At 35.6% G+C, this 12,680-nt stretch overlaps 1 protein-coding gene across 1 annotated transcript in view; it reads right to left on the bottom strand.

The window, feature by feature from the left end:
* PCDH7 (protocadherin 7) overlaps positions 1–12,680 on the bottom strand; it is a 288,155-nt gene that overhangs the window by 141,801 nt on the left and 133,674 nt on the right. Inside the window, exon 4 of the mRNA XM_009880708.1 lies at positions 8,707–8,923. Coding sequence (XP_009879010.1) covers positions 8,707–8,923 — 217 coding nt within the window. The remainder of the gene's footprint in view (positions 1–8,706; positions 8,924–12,680) is intronic.

Below are 12,680 nucleotides of genomic sequence, written 5' to 3'. Positions count from 1 at the left end.
AGCAAGTTTATTTTTCCTTTGTCCAATCCAAGACTAATGGGACACACAATCACTTAAAAGCCCTCTTTAGGAAAAAGAGATATTAATAATTGCAAATTGTGTATATAAATCCATAAAGGTTATTAAATTCACTGTATGTGGCTCTGGGAATCTGAGTCACAAACTGTTGGTATATAGGAGAATACTTGAAAGATGAATCAATTTATCTGCCCTGCTATATTCTTCCCTGAGCACCCTATTTTGTCCATTAGATGATCTTTGGTCAGACCCTATACATCGCTTGGGTTTCCCATGTATGGGATTCATTAACAGTTCTGTGGAAGGCTGGCACACAGCAATGCTGCCAGGAACATGAACCTTTCCAGACTGTGATTAGACTTGAAGAATTAAGTTATGTAGTAACTAGATAAGTGGACTTGCTGTTCTAACTCTGAATTCACACATCAGCAGGTTAAAAAAAAAATAAATATATTGCCTTCAGGAAACTATTTTGAGTTGCTTAGATAAGCTATAGCCTGAAAAAATGTAAAATTGCAGTTTTGGATGTAAAGAGAATTGGAAGTCTTTATCTTTTTTGTATGTTCTATGTTTTGTCACAATGAATGTTAAATTTTACATATCCTTATTAAAAATTACATAATTTTTAAAAAGAAACAAAAAACAACACTTGCAGAAGTGACTTTACTTAGATGTAAAAATGCAACAACGTATGAGACTAGTGTATATATCCGTTACTCGGGGTCATACCTACCTGTTCTATATACTTGCACTCCACTTTTGTTCAAAGTCTTAATATAGCAAGGGTAGTTAATATTTAAATTTTTGTTTATGACATAGATGGACACGTGCCAGTTTAATACACTTGAGATCTGAATTTTTTTACAGATTTTTAAATCAGATCTTTGTGAATGTTATGACTCCTTTTAGGTTCAACTGTGTGGCAAATTTAACATACTCCTGCCCCTTCAGTCCAAGTACACCATTTTGAAAATACAGTCAGATTTTTGTTCTGAATCAATAATTCATACTTGATATTTTTAAAAATGGACTCAAGGAAAAGATACAGTTTCTTCTCTTAATTTCATCAGTCTTTTTTCGCATATAAGAAAAACTATCCCAGCTTTTAAAATATCAAACCCAACGCATCAAAATTATATGAGAAAGACAAAAGTAGTAAGATTATGTATCTTATAAAGGTAGCATATAATAAAATATTGTCATTTGATGCAATGAATATAAATAAATAAATAGAACAGTAGTTAGGAACCAGCAGTAGAGAACAAAATGTATTTTTCGCTGAAATGGAGACTACCTCTATAAAGGACTGCTTTTAGATCTTCATTATACTTGAAGATTAGAAGGGACAGAAAGACCTAATGTTGTCCAGGAAACTGAAGAAACTGTCATTAAATACAAATAGAGAACTGGGAGAATACAGCATGCTGAAAGGGCTCCTCTGAACTGAGGAAAAATAAATTTCCATTGCCTATGAGCATTAGACTTTTTCCAGGAAAGAGGCTGCCATGGATGTAAAAGTTGCTAAATATTCCATTCATAAAGCAGATGTCTCTTCTTCCTTGAGTCTGTAAACTCATGCATTTAAAATGCATTTTGTCCTCTGTCTACATTCAGGACTCTGTCAGCATCAAAGGGACTTCTGCAGTCTGCATCAGTGGGAGGCAGCCTGAGCTAGCAGCTGGCATGGAGGACTTGGACAACAGCCTAACTTCACTAAGTCAATAGGAAAAACCTCATCAACTTGACTGCAAACTCGAAGCTGGTTTCCAAATCATTAGTTTTTGAGGGATGGGAAGTGTTTGGATCAATTAACAAATGAAAGATCAATTCATAGCATGACATTGGACATACCACTTTGCTTTCTGATTATTTAGTTCTCCACTTCTTAGTTTAGCATGTTCTTTCGTATCCACCTCAGTGAATTGATTTGAAATTCATAGACAAGGCAGGTTATGTAATTGCAACTCTCTAGATCTCATGAGTACTTGCAGCAAGAACTGACTCACCGAGATGTGTACATGTGTGCACACCCACATACACATATATACCCTTTCCTTACTGCTTCATCCTAACAGACATAACTGCAGCAATGGTTCTTTAAGAATCCAAAGTCTTTTTCCATGTTCAAACTATTGATTTAAAACTGATGGAATATAAATATGGACTGCCTTTTTAAAAGGTAATTAAAGAAATTTAAATTTTAGAAATGGCCATTCAAGTTGTCTGATATCAATATACTGTTTTTAAGAGTGACGAATGGTTATTGCTGTATGTATTTTCTTTTTAAGAGAAGGATACTGAAATCAGGAGTGGAGGAAGTAACCTTGTAATATAGCTTTAAAAAAATAAAGCCATATGCTATTCTTCACTATGAAGCACAAAGGGAATTAGAGCAAATACAATGGGAAAGCAACAGAGAGAGAAGAGCAATCGAAATAATGCTATTCAGAAACTCGGGAAAATACTGAATAATTTGTTAGCTTTGCTATCAATGTGTAGGGGTGGATTTCCGATACAGAAATATGCATTCCTTCTTTGATTCTGGCAGATCCAAGCATACGTTCTCTGAGCAGCCAAAATCCTGATCAAGCTGAAAACAATTCACAGTGATACTCAGGTATACTTCATGAATAGACAGCATAGAGAAGCTGTTGGTATTTCTCTGGAGGGTCATGGAAAACAAAAAGGTAAGGAGAGAGGACATAAACAATATGCTGCTCTGGCAGCTTCAGCAAGAGTAATTTCTGCTCACAGTTAGCCTGTGTTTGGTACTTTACTTTGCATAATGCATTTGAAATACAATGGAAACATAGAATAGTAGGTAAGATACAATACGCCTTAGTGCAATGACATACAATGCACAACCTAAAATAATTGCTCATCCTCCTGTAATATGTTATTAACCTAGTAAAGTAAAAATATACGTGAAAATATATCTCAGCACTAGGAATTTGTAACACAATCAAAATATCCTTCCCTCATTTATATTGCAAGTGTACATATGTAACACTTCAAAATGCCAATAACTTAAGCAACAAATACCATATAGTTTTGAAACTATATGGTATTACTGTGCACATAAGTTAGCAAACCACATATTCCTCTGCTGAAGAAATCCACAGACATATGGGGTAAGGTCATCTAAAGGAACATGGTAAAAGATTAAAAAGGAAAAAAAATCAAGGAGGAAAACAGCCAATGGCCTTCCCAGCCAGGTTCATTGCCTTGCATAAGATGACACCAGTATAACAGGGATCCCTGCACAGTGTGTCTTCTGTTTTAGGAACTGGGTTTGTTGTTTTTTTTTTTCCTTTTATAAAATGTCTTTTTTATGGATCTTATCAGAATACTCCTTTCTCAAAACAAACTGGTTCAAGACATAATCCATCACTGAATGTGTGTGTGTTCCAAAACATTACCCGTATATGTTGCCAGGTTTACAGAATCCAGAGTTCATTGTGTGCCTAATTATAGGTTAGGATTTATCAGAAAGGACAAAAATTCTTATGTATATGTATTATATAATAATTTGTGCAGCACTTTCTGGTATTTTAGGTTTATGCATGGAGGGTAACATTTAAGAAAAAGTGGATGTAGCAGCACTGAAAGAAAAAAACAAACCAAAAATGAACTATTAGCATGTAATCACTACATTGAAAACCTTTACTGACTCAACCTCTCAGATGGACTACTTACATTAACATTTTCAGGACACAATTTTAAAAACAAAATTATTCACATGCAATTTTAGGACCTGAATTCAAGAGAACAGAACATCTGAAAATAATGGGAACTGCAAAAGCACAGTAATTCTATGGAATAACTCAATGAATGTCTGGTTTGCGATGTTTACAACAAGGACATTTAAGTCTTCAAGAACATTAACCTGTGTTATTTGAACTGCAAAAAGCTAAAGGGAAATGGATTCTGTAAACACGGATTCTGTAAACTAATAGATCCTTTTTTTTTCACTTTATTAAGACTTTGGTCCAGAGAACAGACTAACATTCTATCTTACAAATAAAAGTGAGAGAATGGTCTTATAGATAAAATTAATTACATTTATTAATTGTCAAAATTCCTTTCACATTTTCAAGTCATCCTCTCTCGTACCATGAACCCCTTCTCTATATTGACAATGGAACTTTGACACTTACAGTCTAAATCTGAAATTGTCATTGAGAACATATCAGACTATATGAACCGAGATAATGCACTTCTGTTCCTTGCTTTTTAGTTCTCCATGTGTCAGCCAGAGTGATAGTTATCTACTGATTTCTTTCTGGGAGTCAAGTAACTGAATCACAAAAATTCTGAGCTCCTTTTCAAGCTCTGCCCCTTACCTCCGCTGTGCCTTCAGACATGTCACTTTATCTTTCTTTACTCCATTTCTGCCTGTAAAAATGGAACATGTAAACTATTTCCATATTTTCCCTCTTTCACAGAGGTGACTGTTGTTCTCCAACCCTTACATATCTGATACTGAGACATGGGCTAACTAAGAATACTGTGCTGCAGACCAAAGATATGTTCATGTATAAATACCTGAGCTAGCTTTATCACAGGTATCTCAGGGGTGGCGAACAGTCTAATTATGACTGCATGGAAACAAATCTCCAGGGAAGAACATATGAGCCAAAATCTACAGCGCTGCTGTTTCACCACTGTAGGTACTCTAGTTAAATTCAACAAAAATTAAAACTGATTAGACCAATATGTGTATAAATAAATAGCAAGTGTACAGAAATCTGGGGGAAAAAACCAAACAGGAATATAATGAAATATGTCTAAAAAGGCTGCAAGAACCATGACAGAGACCTGACAGAACCAGATGAATGAATATGAAACAGAACAATGAAAAACTCTGCTTAGAGATCGTATGTGTAATTAATAACAGGAATTAATATGAAAAGGCTGTATTGTTGATTCCACTGATGGTGATAATACATCTCCAGCTATCCCTACCTTCATTAGAAGAAACAGAAATTTATGGAAAGAAAAAAAATAACAGCTATGTGATGACCAAAGACTTAAAAACCTGGGAATACGTATATATAGTTTAGAGGAAAGATAGGAATACATAATAATCCACAGTATTTAAAAAATAAAATGTGATACTTCCATATTCTTTCTCTTAATGATAAAAAGGAACAGTCACAAAAACTGTTAAATAAGAGGGAAAAAAATGAAAAAAATATTTCAATAGCTTTCAGAGGAATTTCCTGTCGAAAGATATCCTTCAGGCCAGTAACTCGAAGAGGGTTAATGTCTTGTGATAAATTAGGTCGTGGTTGTTGTTGTTATTATTATTATTTAGAAAATCACAATTTAAACACACGCTGACTATTAACTATTAGAGTCAAGAGGATAGGGAATTCTGGAAAATCTGCCACAGGGGCTTTTTTTAACATTCCTCTGAGATACATGGTATTCGGCATTGTCAAAACCAGAAGGCTATGACTAAGGACCAGGAAACTCATTTACCATGGTAATGTCTTTACCCTTGATATACAAATACAAATGTAATAAAAATGTTCTTGAGAAAATTATTGTGCAATTTACGTTAAGACAGTGCCATTCTAACAGCAAAATTAGAGAAGCAGCCTGCACATATGAGCAGAATTTCCTTGTAAGGAAAGCTCCATGGGCAGGGGATAAATTAACTCAGAACTTACTTCTGGTTCTGCAGATTTTACTAATTAACAAGATCTTTGCATACTGAATTTTCACAGTCAATCTGCTAACATTTCTTTTTTTCTTCCCCCCCCTTTTTTTTTCTCCAGCATCTGACACCACAGCTAATCATCAGAACAAAACTTCAATCTACATCTGACAGTCATGTAGGCTGGTAGGTAATGTACAGCATATTCTAAGAAAACCAACCCCCTTACCTTTTTTTTTTTTTCTTTCCAGCATTTTATCCTCGCCTGAGAAAACAGAAAGAGGCCTCTTACCAGCAAACAGAGAGCTGAATTTCCTATTTACTCTGACAGTCAACTCAATGTTCTCACATTTGCCTTAACTATAAAAATTACTTGTTCTCCTTAGTCATCTTAGCTTGCAAAAAAAAGTATCAGATGTATCAGAGGGTTTAGCGTACTATGCTGAAAATTATAATTTCAAACTTTAAAAGAAAGAAATCCAAAGCAATTAGTTATAACTGCATTGTTTCACACCAACTAAAATTAAATGGTAAATATTTGAAGTAATAGCAATTAATAACTAAGACAGCTTCCAAAGTGCTGTTTCCATGGAAAATCTGCATGAAAATCCAGCATAAATTCTGATTAAATCCTAACCAGGCTAAACACTGCAGATTACTTAGATTCCAATTAAATGTGACAAACGAGCACTTGACAGGTTTCAATTCCAATTCTATTTCTGTCAGAATGATCCATTAATATTGAAGATTACATTATTAGATTTTGAACAATACAATTGTGCCTAAAATAGTTAAAATACAAGTGGACTTCAGAATCAGATCGCAGAAAACTCTCACTCAAATGTCAGTTGTTACCTATATGTAGGAACAAAAGTACATTCCATCCTATTTTGTCATTATTTATAGATTAATGTTAACAAAAATTTCTGGAGGCATATGACATGGCACTGTTGAAATCTTGTTTTTAAAATGTGACAGCAAAATCCAAAAGTTTGTAGAGTATAATTTTTATCACAATGTCTCCCACCTTTCAAAGGTCTCAGTTCAAGGTTTTATAAAGGAGACGGAATTCCTAAATAGTATACGCAAGTCCTGCCATGCAAATTTTTTTCATGATAATTTTGTTTTCATTCACTTTTTCATGGAATAATATATTTATCTAGCTCTATGTTTCTGTCTATGTATTCTATCTATACAATACTATTTTTAAAACTGAATCCAACAAATTCATCCTACCAAACTTAAAATATAAAATATAATCTTTCAAAGAAACCAAAGTAATATCTAAAATACTTTAATGCCAGTTTTCGCATCAACACAAAAACTGAAATAACTGGTTTGCTTTAATTTTTGCCACCATTCAAGCTCTCTTCATTTTCAGTTACACTTCAATAAGCATAACGATTTTCAGTGGCTACTGAATATATTAAAAATGATATTCAATTGTGGCTTTACAGTTTTCCCAGTATGGTTCAGGCATACTGCATGTTAGCATGATTTAATGTTTAGCAATCTACTTCACTGCTATATGTCCAGGGAATTAACAAATTGTTCAGTTTCATTATCTTAACCACAAAATCTCACTACAAAACAGACAATAAAATAATCATCCCAATTTAGGCACAAAGTCTGGAAACTTTTTTCTGACATTTTTTTAGTAATACCAGTATCACTTTCTCCCCTACCACACACCCAGAAAAATGAAATGTAAAGAGATATTCATATAAATAATCAAGGAGAATATATAGACACACACTGATACACATACATAACCTAATAGATTTTCTTTTTAGATGGATAATACCATCTTTCTTTTTGGTCAATTAGTCATTAGCTGTTGGGATATACATTATAAGCATATGTAGACTGCTGTAGCCATTCTTCAGTCATACATACCGGATTTGGCAATATCTTACCATGGAGAATAACACACTTTTATTGGGTTAACATGTCTATCTCAGGAAAGACAAAAACCCAAGAACAATTTTCAGAGATTACAGCACTGGATAAACTAAAACATGCACTTAGCCAAACTAATTTATTCATTCTATAACAGAAAATATACCACCCTTCTTGCATGTACCCAACAATTCCAATTGGATTGGCAAATCCATTATTTCATTGGTTATCAAAAGTATGTACACTTTGACATAGAATAATTTATTTTATGGTTTATGGGCAAATGAAAAGACAGTGAAGTCAGTGTCTGACTTCATAAAATTTTAGATGAAAGCCAGTAAGTGGAGAACAGTAAAACATTCAGGTTTTATAAAAAACATTTCAAATTGAAAAGATTTTTTTTTTAAATTCTAAATACTTTTAGATAGAAAAGAAAACAAAACCTTTGATTTAGTTTACCTTTAATTTTTAATAGCTGGAGGATTACTATAGAATAAATAAGGATTCAGCATTTTTCCCCTCTAAAATAGACCCTGAATTTAAATGAGATATTCTAAAAGTACTGTATAAAATAAAGTGTGAAGAAAAGGAATGTTCTTCCTTTCCAAATAATGAAGAATGGCTTTGACACTCAGTGTTATTTTGAAAACAGTCTATATAATGTTTTTGGGTAAAGGGAATTCTCTAGAGTGGGGTTTTTAAATCCTACTTTCTTTTGCTGATGCTGTACATATTACGTTCCGGGAAATTTCTTAAGCAGTTGTTGAACCAAAAATGGAAGGAAAAGAGAATAAATGTCCTTTATGGTCTTTTATCTAAAAGGAAAAGTATGGAATTTAATTCAATTACCATCTCCCCAGCCCTCTACTGGTATTCTTTTCAATGTTTTAACTGCTTCTGCAGTATAGTTTTTAAATCATGTAAAGAGAAGAAAGTGCTGGTTTTATTAGTAGTGTTATGTTCCATTATTTTGTATATCTGCATTTTAACAAACTTTAAAATAAAATAATTACAATTTTAACTATTTAATATATTTATTTATTTATTTATTGGACTGACCTTTCAAAAGTCTACTTAGTATCACTTGCTAGTGAGATTATGTGTGTGAATGTCATGTTTGCCCCTACCATTTTCCATATGCTCTGCCTCACCAACACTGCCATCCGGCGTAGTCCTTTCGTAGTTGTCCTCTGGGAGTGGAAGGGCACCCAGTCTTGGCCCTGATGAACTCTTACTGCTTGGTGTTTCTGACTCCTCCAGACCGCTGTCATAGCAACTCTGCAATGACCCTTGATGCGGGTCCTGAGGCTGACTCACAACAGAAAACGTCACTCTACGAAATGGCTGCAAGAGAAAAGATTCTGAATGTCACTGAAAAGTTCAGTCTTTGAACATCTGATTCTCAAAACATGACTTAAGCAAACTAATATTTTAACATTTACCAATTAAACAGTTTTGTCTACATTAAAGCAAACAGCAAGTACAGTCCTGAAAAGGCCACTGGACAGAATATCTGTGGATTTTTCCTGGGATATGCGGTCCAGAACCTTCATGCAGTTTTGCATAGTCTCCTTTCAAATGGCTGCATGGGATAAGAAATCTGGTTTATAATTCTTTATAAATTCTGTACAGTTTCTCTTTTACCCAATAGTAATAATTTGAATGGAGTTTATATCAGACTGCACAAAGGTACTTGGCAGTGTGTGTGTGTGTATGTGTAAGACCGTGTGGGTGGGTATAAATGCTCACCTGTAAACTATACTGTGGATATTAGCAGCACACCCATAAGCCTTTCATATAATCACTTCCTGTGATTTTGAAAGCTAGTTGACATGAGAAAAGAGGGGGGGGGAAGAAAAAGAAAAAGAAAAAAAAAAAAAGAGGGGGTGGGGAAGGGTTCAGCCTCTTAGCTCCTTTGCCATAAAATTCAGCGCCTGGAGACAGGGTGTGTTGCCAGCTGACTTAATAAAGCCTTTAAAGTACTGCGAGCACAGCTGACACCACATGTTTTCACTGGGACTGTGCAAACATAGATTGTTAGAGATTTGTATTCATTCAAAATGACAGATATTACTGTTGCTCTGGAAGCCTACACGCTGAACCCTGGCACCAGTGAGCATCCCGGGAAGTGGGAGAGTCGATCCTTCGCATTCCAGAGGACACTGAGGGCAGGCGGGACTTTCAGTAAGAAGCTAGGGGATTCTCCTATGATTTGAACTACACTCAAGCAGTAATGATACATTTCAAATAACTTAATGATGCATTTGAAATCACTTACTGTTCCCAAGTCTAGAAAACCACAGAGAAATATCTGATGCTCTAGAAAGCACCTTCCAAAACAAACACTGATAGATCCATTTTATATTACACTATACAAACTTTCCTATGTTTAAATTGTGAGGTCTGAGAGTGCTGCCCGCCTTTATATTCACATGTGTGTCAAACCCTACGTTAAAATGAGACACAGGCATTCATCACCCCCATCCCTGGCACCTCTGGTCACTATAGGGTGCATATGTACGTATGCAGGCTAGAAGGGAGGAAACAGCAACTACAAACACTTACACGAGCCCTGAAGAGTAGACCTCATTAAGTAGAGGGGTGGGTGGAGTTTTGGTTAGAATTATTACAATTTTTTTTTTTTTTGACGATACAAAGTTTTGAAGACATAAAGATATTCAGTGCCGATGATAAATAGGTTGGACTACAAATATAATACTAAATCTTCCTGGTACAAGCAGATCAAAAGTTTATAAATGTGAGTGTTGCTAGAAATATACGACAATTCTTAGGGGAGAGTCATGGTATTCTCATGGTGAGTTTTTGACCTTTTAAAGTTTCCTTCTATTCTTCAACGGCAAAGCACTCTTGTACCAACTTAATTTAGAGATTCATATCATATCAAATGCAAGGAGAATAGAAGAGTAAAACAAAAGACGAGAGAGCACAAATAAGCAACATTAAAAGAGCACAGTAAAATAGTTTAAAGTTGCTGCTCCTTTCACTAATGTGGAAATAGTAGAAAGCATAGAGGAGGATTAGAACTGCTATCTTAAGACCCTATATATATAATATACAATTTGAATATCTTTTCCCCATAGGTGCTCAATAAGATCTTTCCTTTCCAAAAGTATTCAGAAGGAATCCCTCTGTTGGATGACACAGGAATTCTAAAAGCTTTCCTACTTGTTCTGAATCATGTAGGAAGGATAAAGCCCTTTTGCGTAGTCTGTCCTGCAAAACATCTGCATCATCTGCATTGCATTTTCATATTTCAATAATAGCTTGTGTATTGCGTTATTCATAATTTAAACACACCTTAGTTCCCTCAGAGAAACAACTAAATAAATATAAAGAAAGGTAAAGTGTCTTTATCTAAACTATGGGTTTATATGTGAGCAACCAATTTTGTCTTTTTTTTAACTTATGGAAGTAGTGATTTCCCTTCATGTGCTTTCCACAGATGTACTTCTAAGTATATAAAAAGATGTCAAACAAAGACAATCTTTCATATCTTGTAAACAGGCTTTGATGTTTCTTTCCAATATGACTATTCTCAGATCACTTAAGAATACTTGCAAGTAGAAGTTAGTGTTTCACCAGTCCAGTAAAGTTTACTATTCTCATTACACTGACCAAACTCACAGGATCCTTCCACTGTCTTGACACTGAAGTTACATTTATTTCATCACATTATTATCATGTCAGGTTACCATCTGCCATTCCCACTAACATTAGAAATGAGATATATTTGTTTGGAAAATATGGATTCACTATTTACAAACTATGCCAAAGTTGCTAGTACAATCTAAATTGTACTTCTACCATTATTAAAGAAGCAACTCAGAGAACTACCTAAGGACATAAGAAAAGAATTTCTCATCACTCACACTTAAGTCATTGGTGCAATGCCCAGATGGATCCTAAGATCAAGTTTTGCCTCCTATAAGTAGTACTGTTGACAGAACTTTCTAGCATGTCCACCTGTCTTTCCTGAAGAGCTTGTACTCTAGATGCCTGAATTGTCCCACCACAGCACAGTAATTTGAACAATGTCGTGATTCTGATCCCATGCACAGAGCTACAGTTCCTCTTGCTTGTTTCCCAGGCTGCACACATTTCTGTACATATGACAACCATGAGGTGGACCCTCTTTCACTCTGTTTTATTATTCTAGAGGACTCTCTTGTACCTACCACCTTGCACCCTTTGCTGTCCACCCCTGCCCACCACTTCCTAATTTGACTGTGGCCAAAGATGCTGTTGCCAGCTTTTTCAGGTGGATGCTATGTCCTCAGTCCTCCAAAAGGGGATCCATTAGTCTAAAAGCAAAACCACCACCCCACAGGACCTACCTGCTCCTTCCCAAGGTTTTCACTGTGAGGACTGAGGAGACACCTTGAAGTCCCATGTGCCCTTCGCTCTCTCTCCTTAGAACCGTGTAGTGACCCTTGATACAGTCAACATCTTCACAGTACCACTGGTGCCCATGTAGATGAGGAGCAACAGACAATAGTCCAATGAGTGAATAAGCCTTAGGAGTGTCTGCAAGGCATCCTGCATTTGAGCACCTGGCACACTGGAAACCTCCCTAAACAGCAGCTCAGGTCAGCAGATGGGATCTCCACCCTCTTTAGTAGGTGGTCTGTCACTCTGATGCTTCCTCAGGCAGAGTTTCTACCCTACTGTCTTCCGCGAGGGCACTGACCCTATTCCGCAGTTGCAAATCTGCGGGTGGAAGAGTTGCCTGCCTTTTGTTGCAAGATGTCACAAGCCTACAGTCTTCCCTAACTTGGGAGCCTCTCCAGTGAGCACATCCTCTGGTTGTTCCTCCTTCTGTGCAGTCAAGTGGTTCAGGCTGCATGGGTGGTATATGGGTATACGTGTAGGTAAATATGTGGGTATATGTACTATCCTAGTATGCTAAATAGTACTTAGTGAAAATAAATATGTAGGTTTGGAATAGAAGAAATCTGCTTTCAATTAAACTAGCTGGGTATGTAAGGAATATCCGTATACCAGTTCTTGCTGGGAAACTGTATTTTGCTTTAAAGTAAGATCTAGTGTAAATCACTCAGCTTATCTTTGAAAAGATATGGTA

Source organism: Charadrius vociferus, unplaced genomic scaffold (genome assembly GCF_000708025.1).
Source record: "Charadrius vociferus isolate BGI_N301 unplaced genomic scaffold, ASM70802v2 scaffold42, whole genome shotgun sequence".
Taxonomy (NCBI): Eukaryota; Metazoa; Chordata; class Aves; order Charadriiformes; family Charadriidae; genus Charadrius; species Charadrius vociferus.
This window is presented reverse-complemented; position numbering and strand designations above follow the sequence as displayed.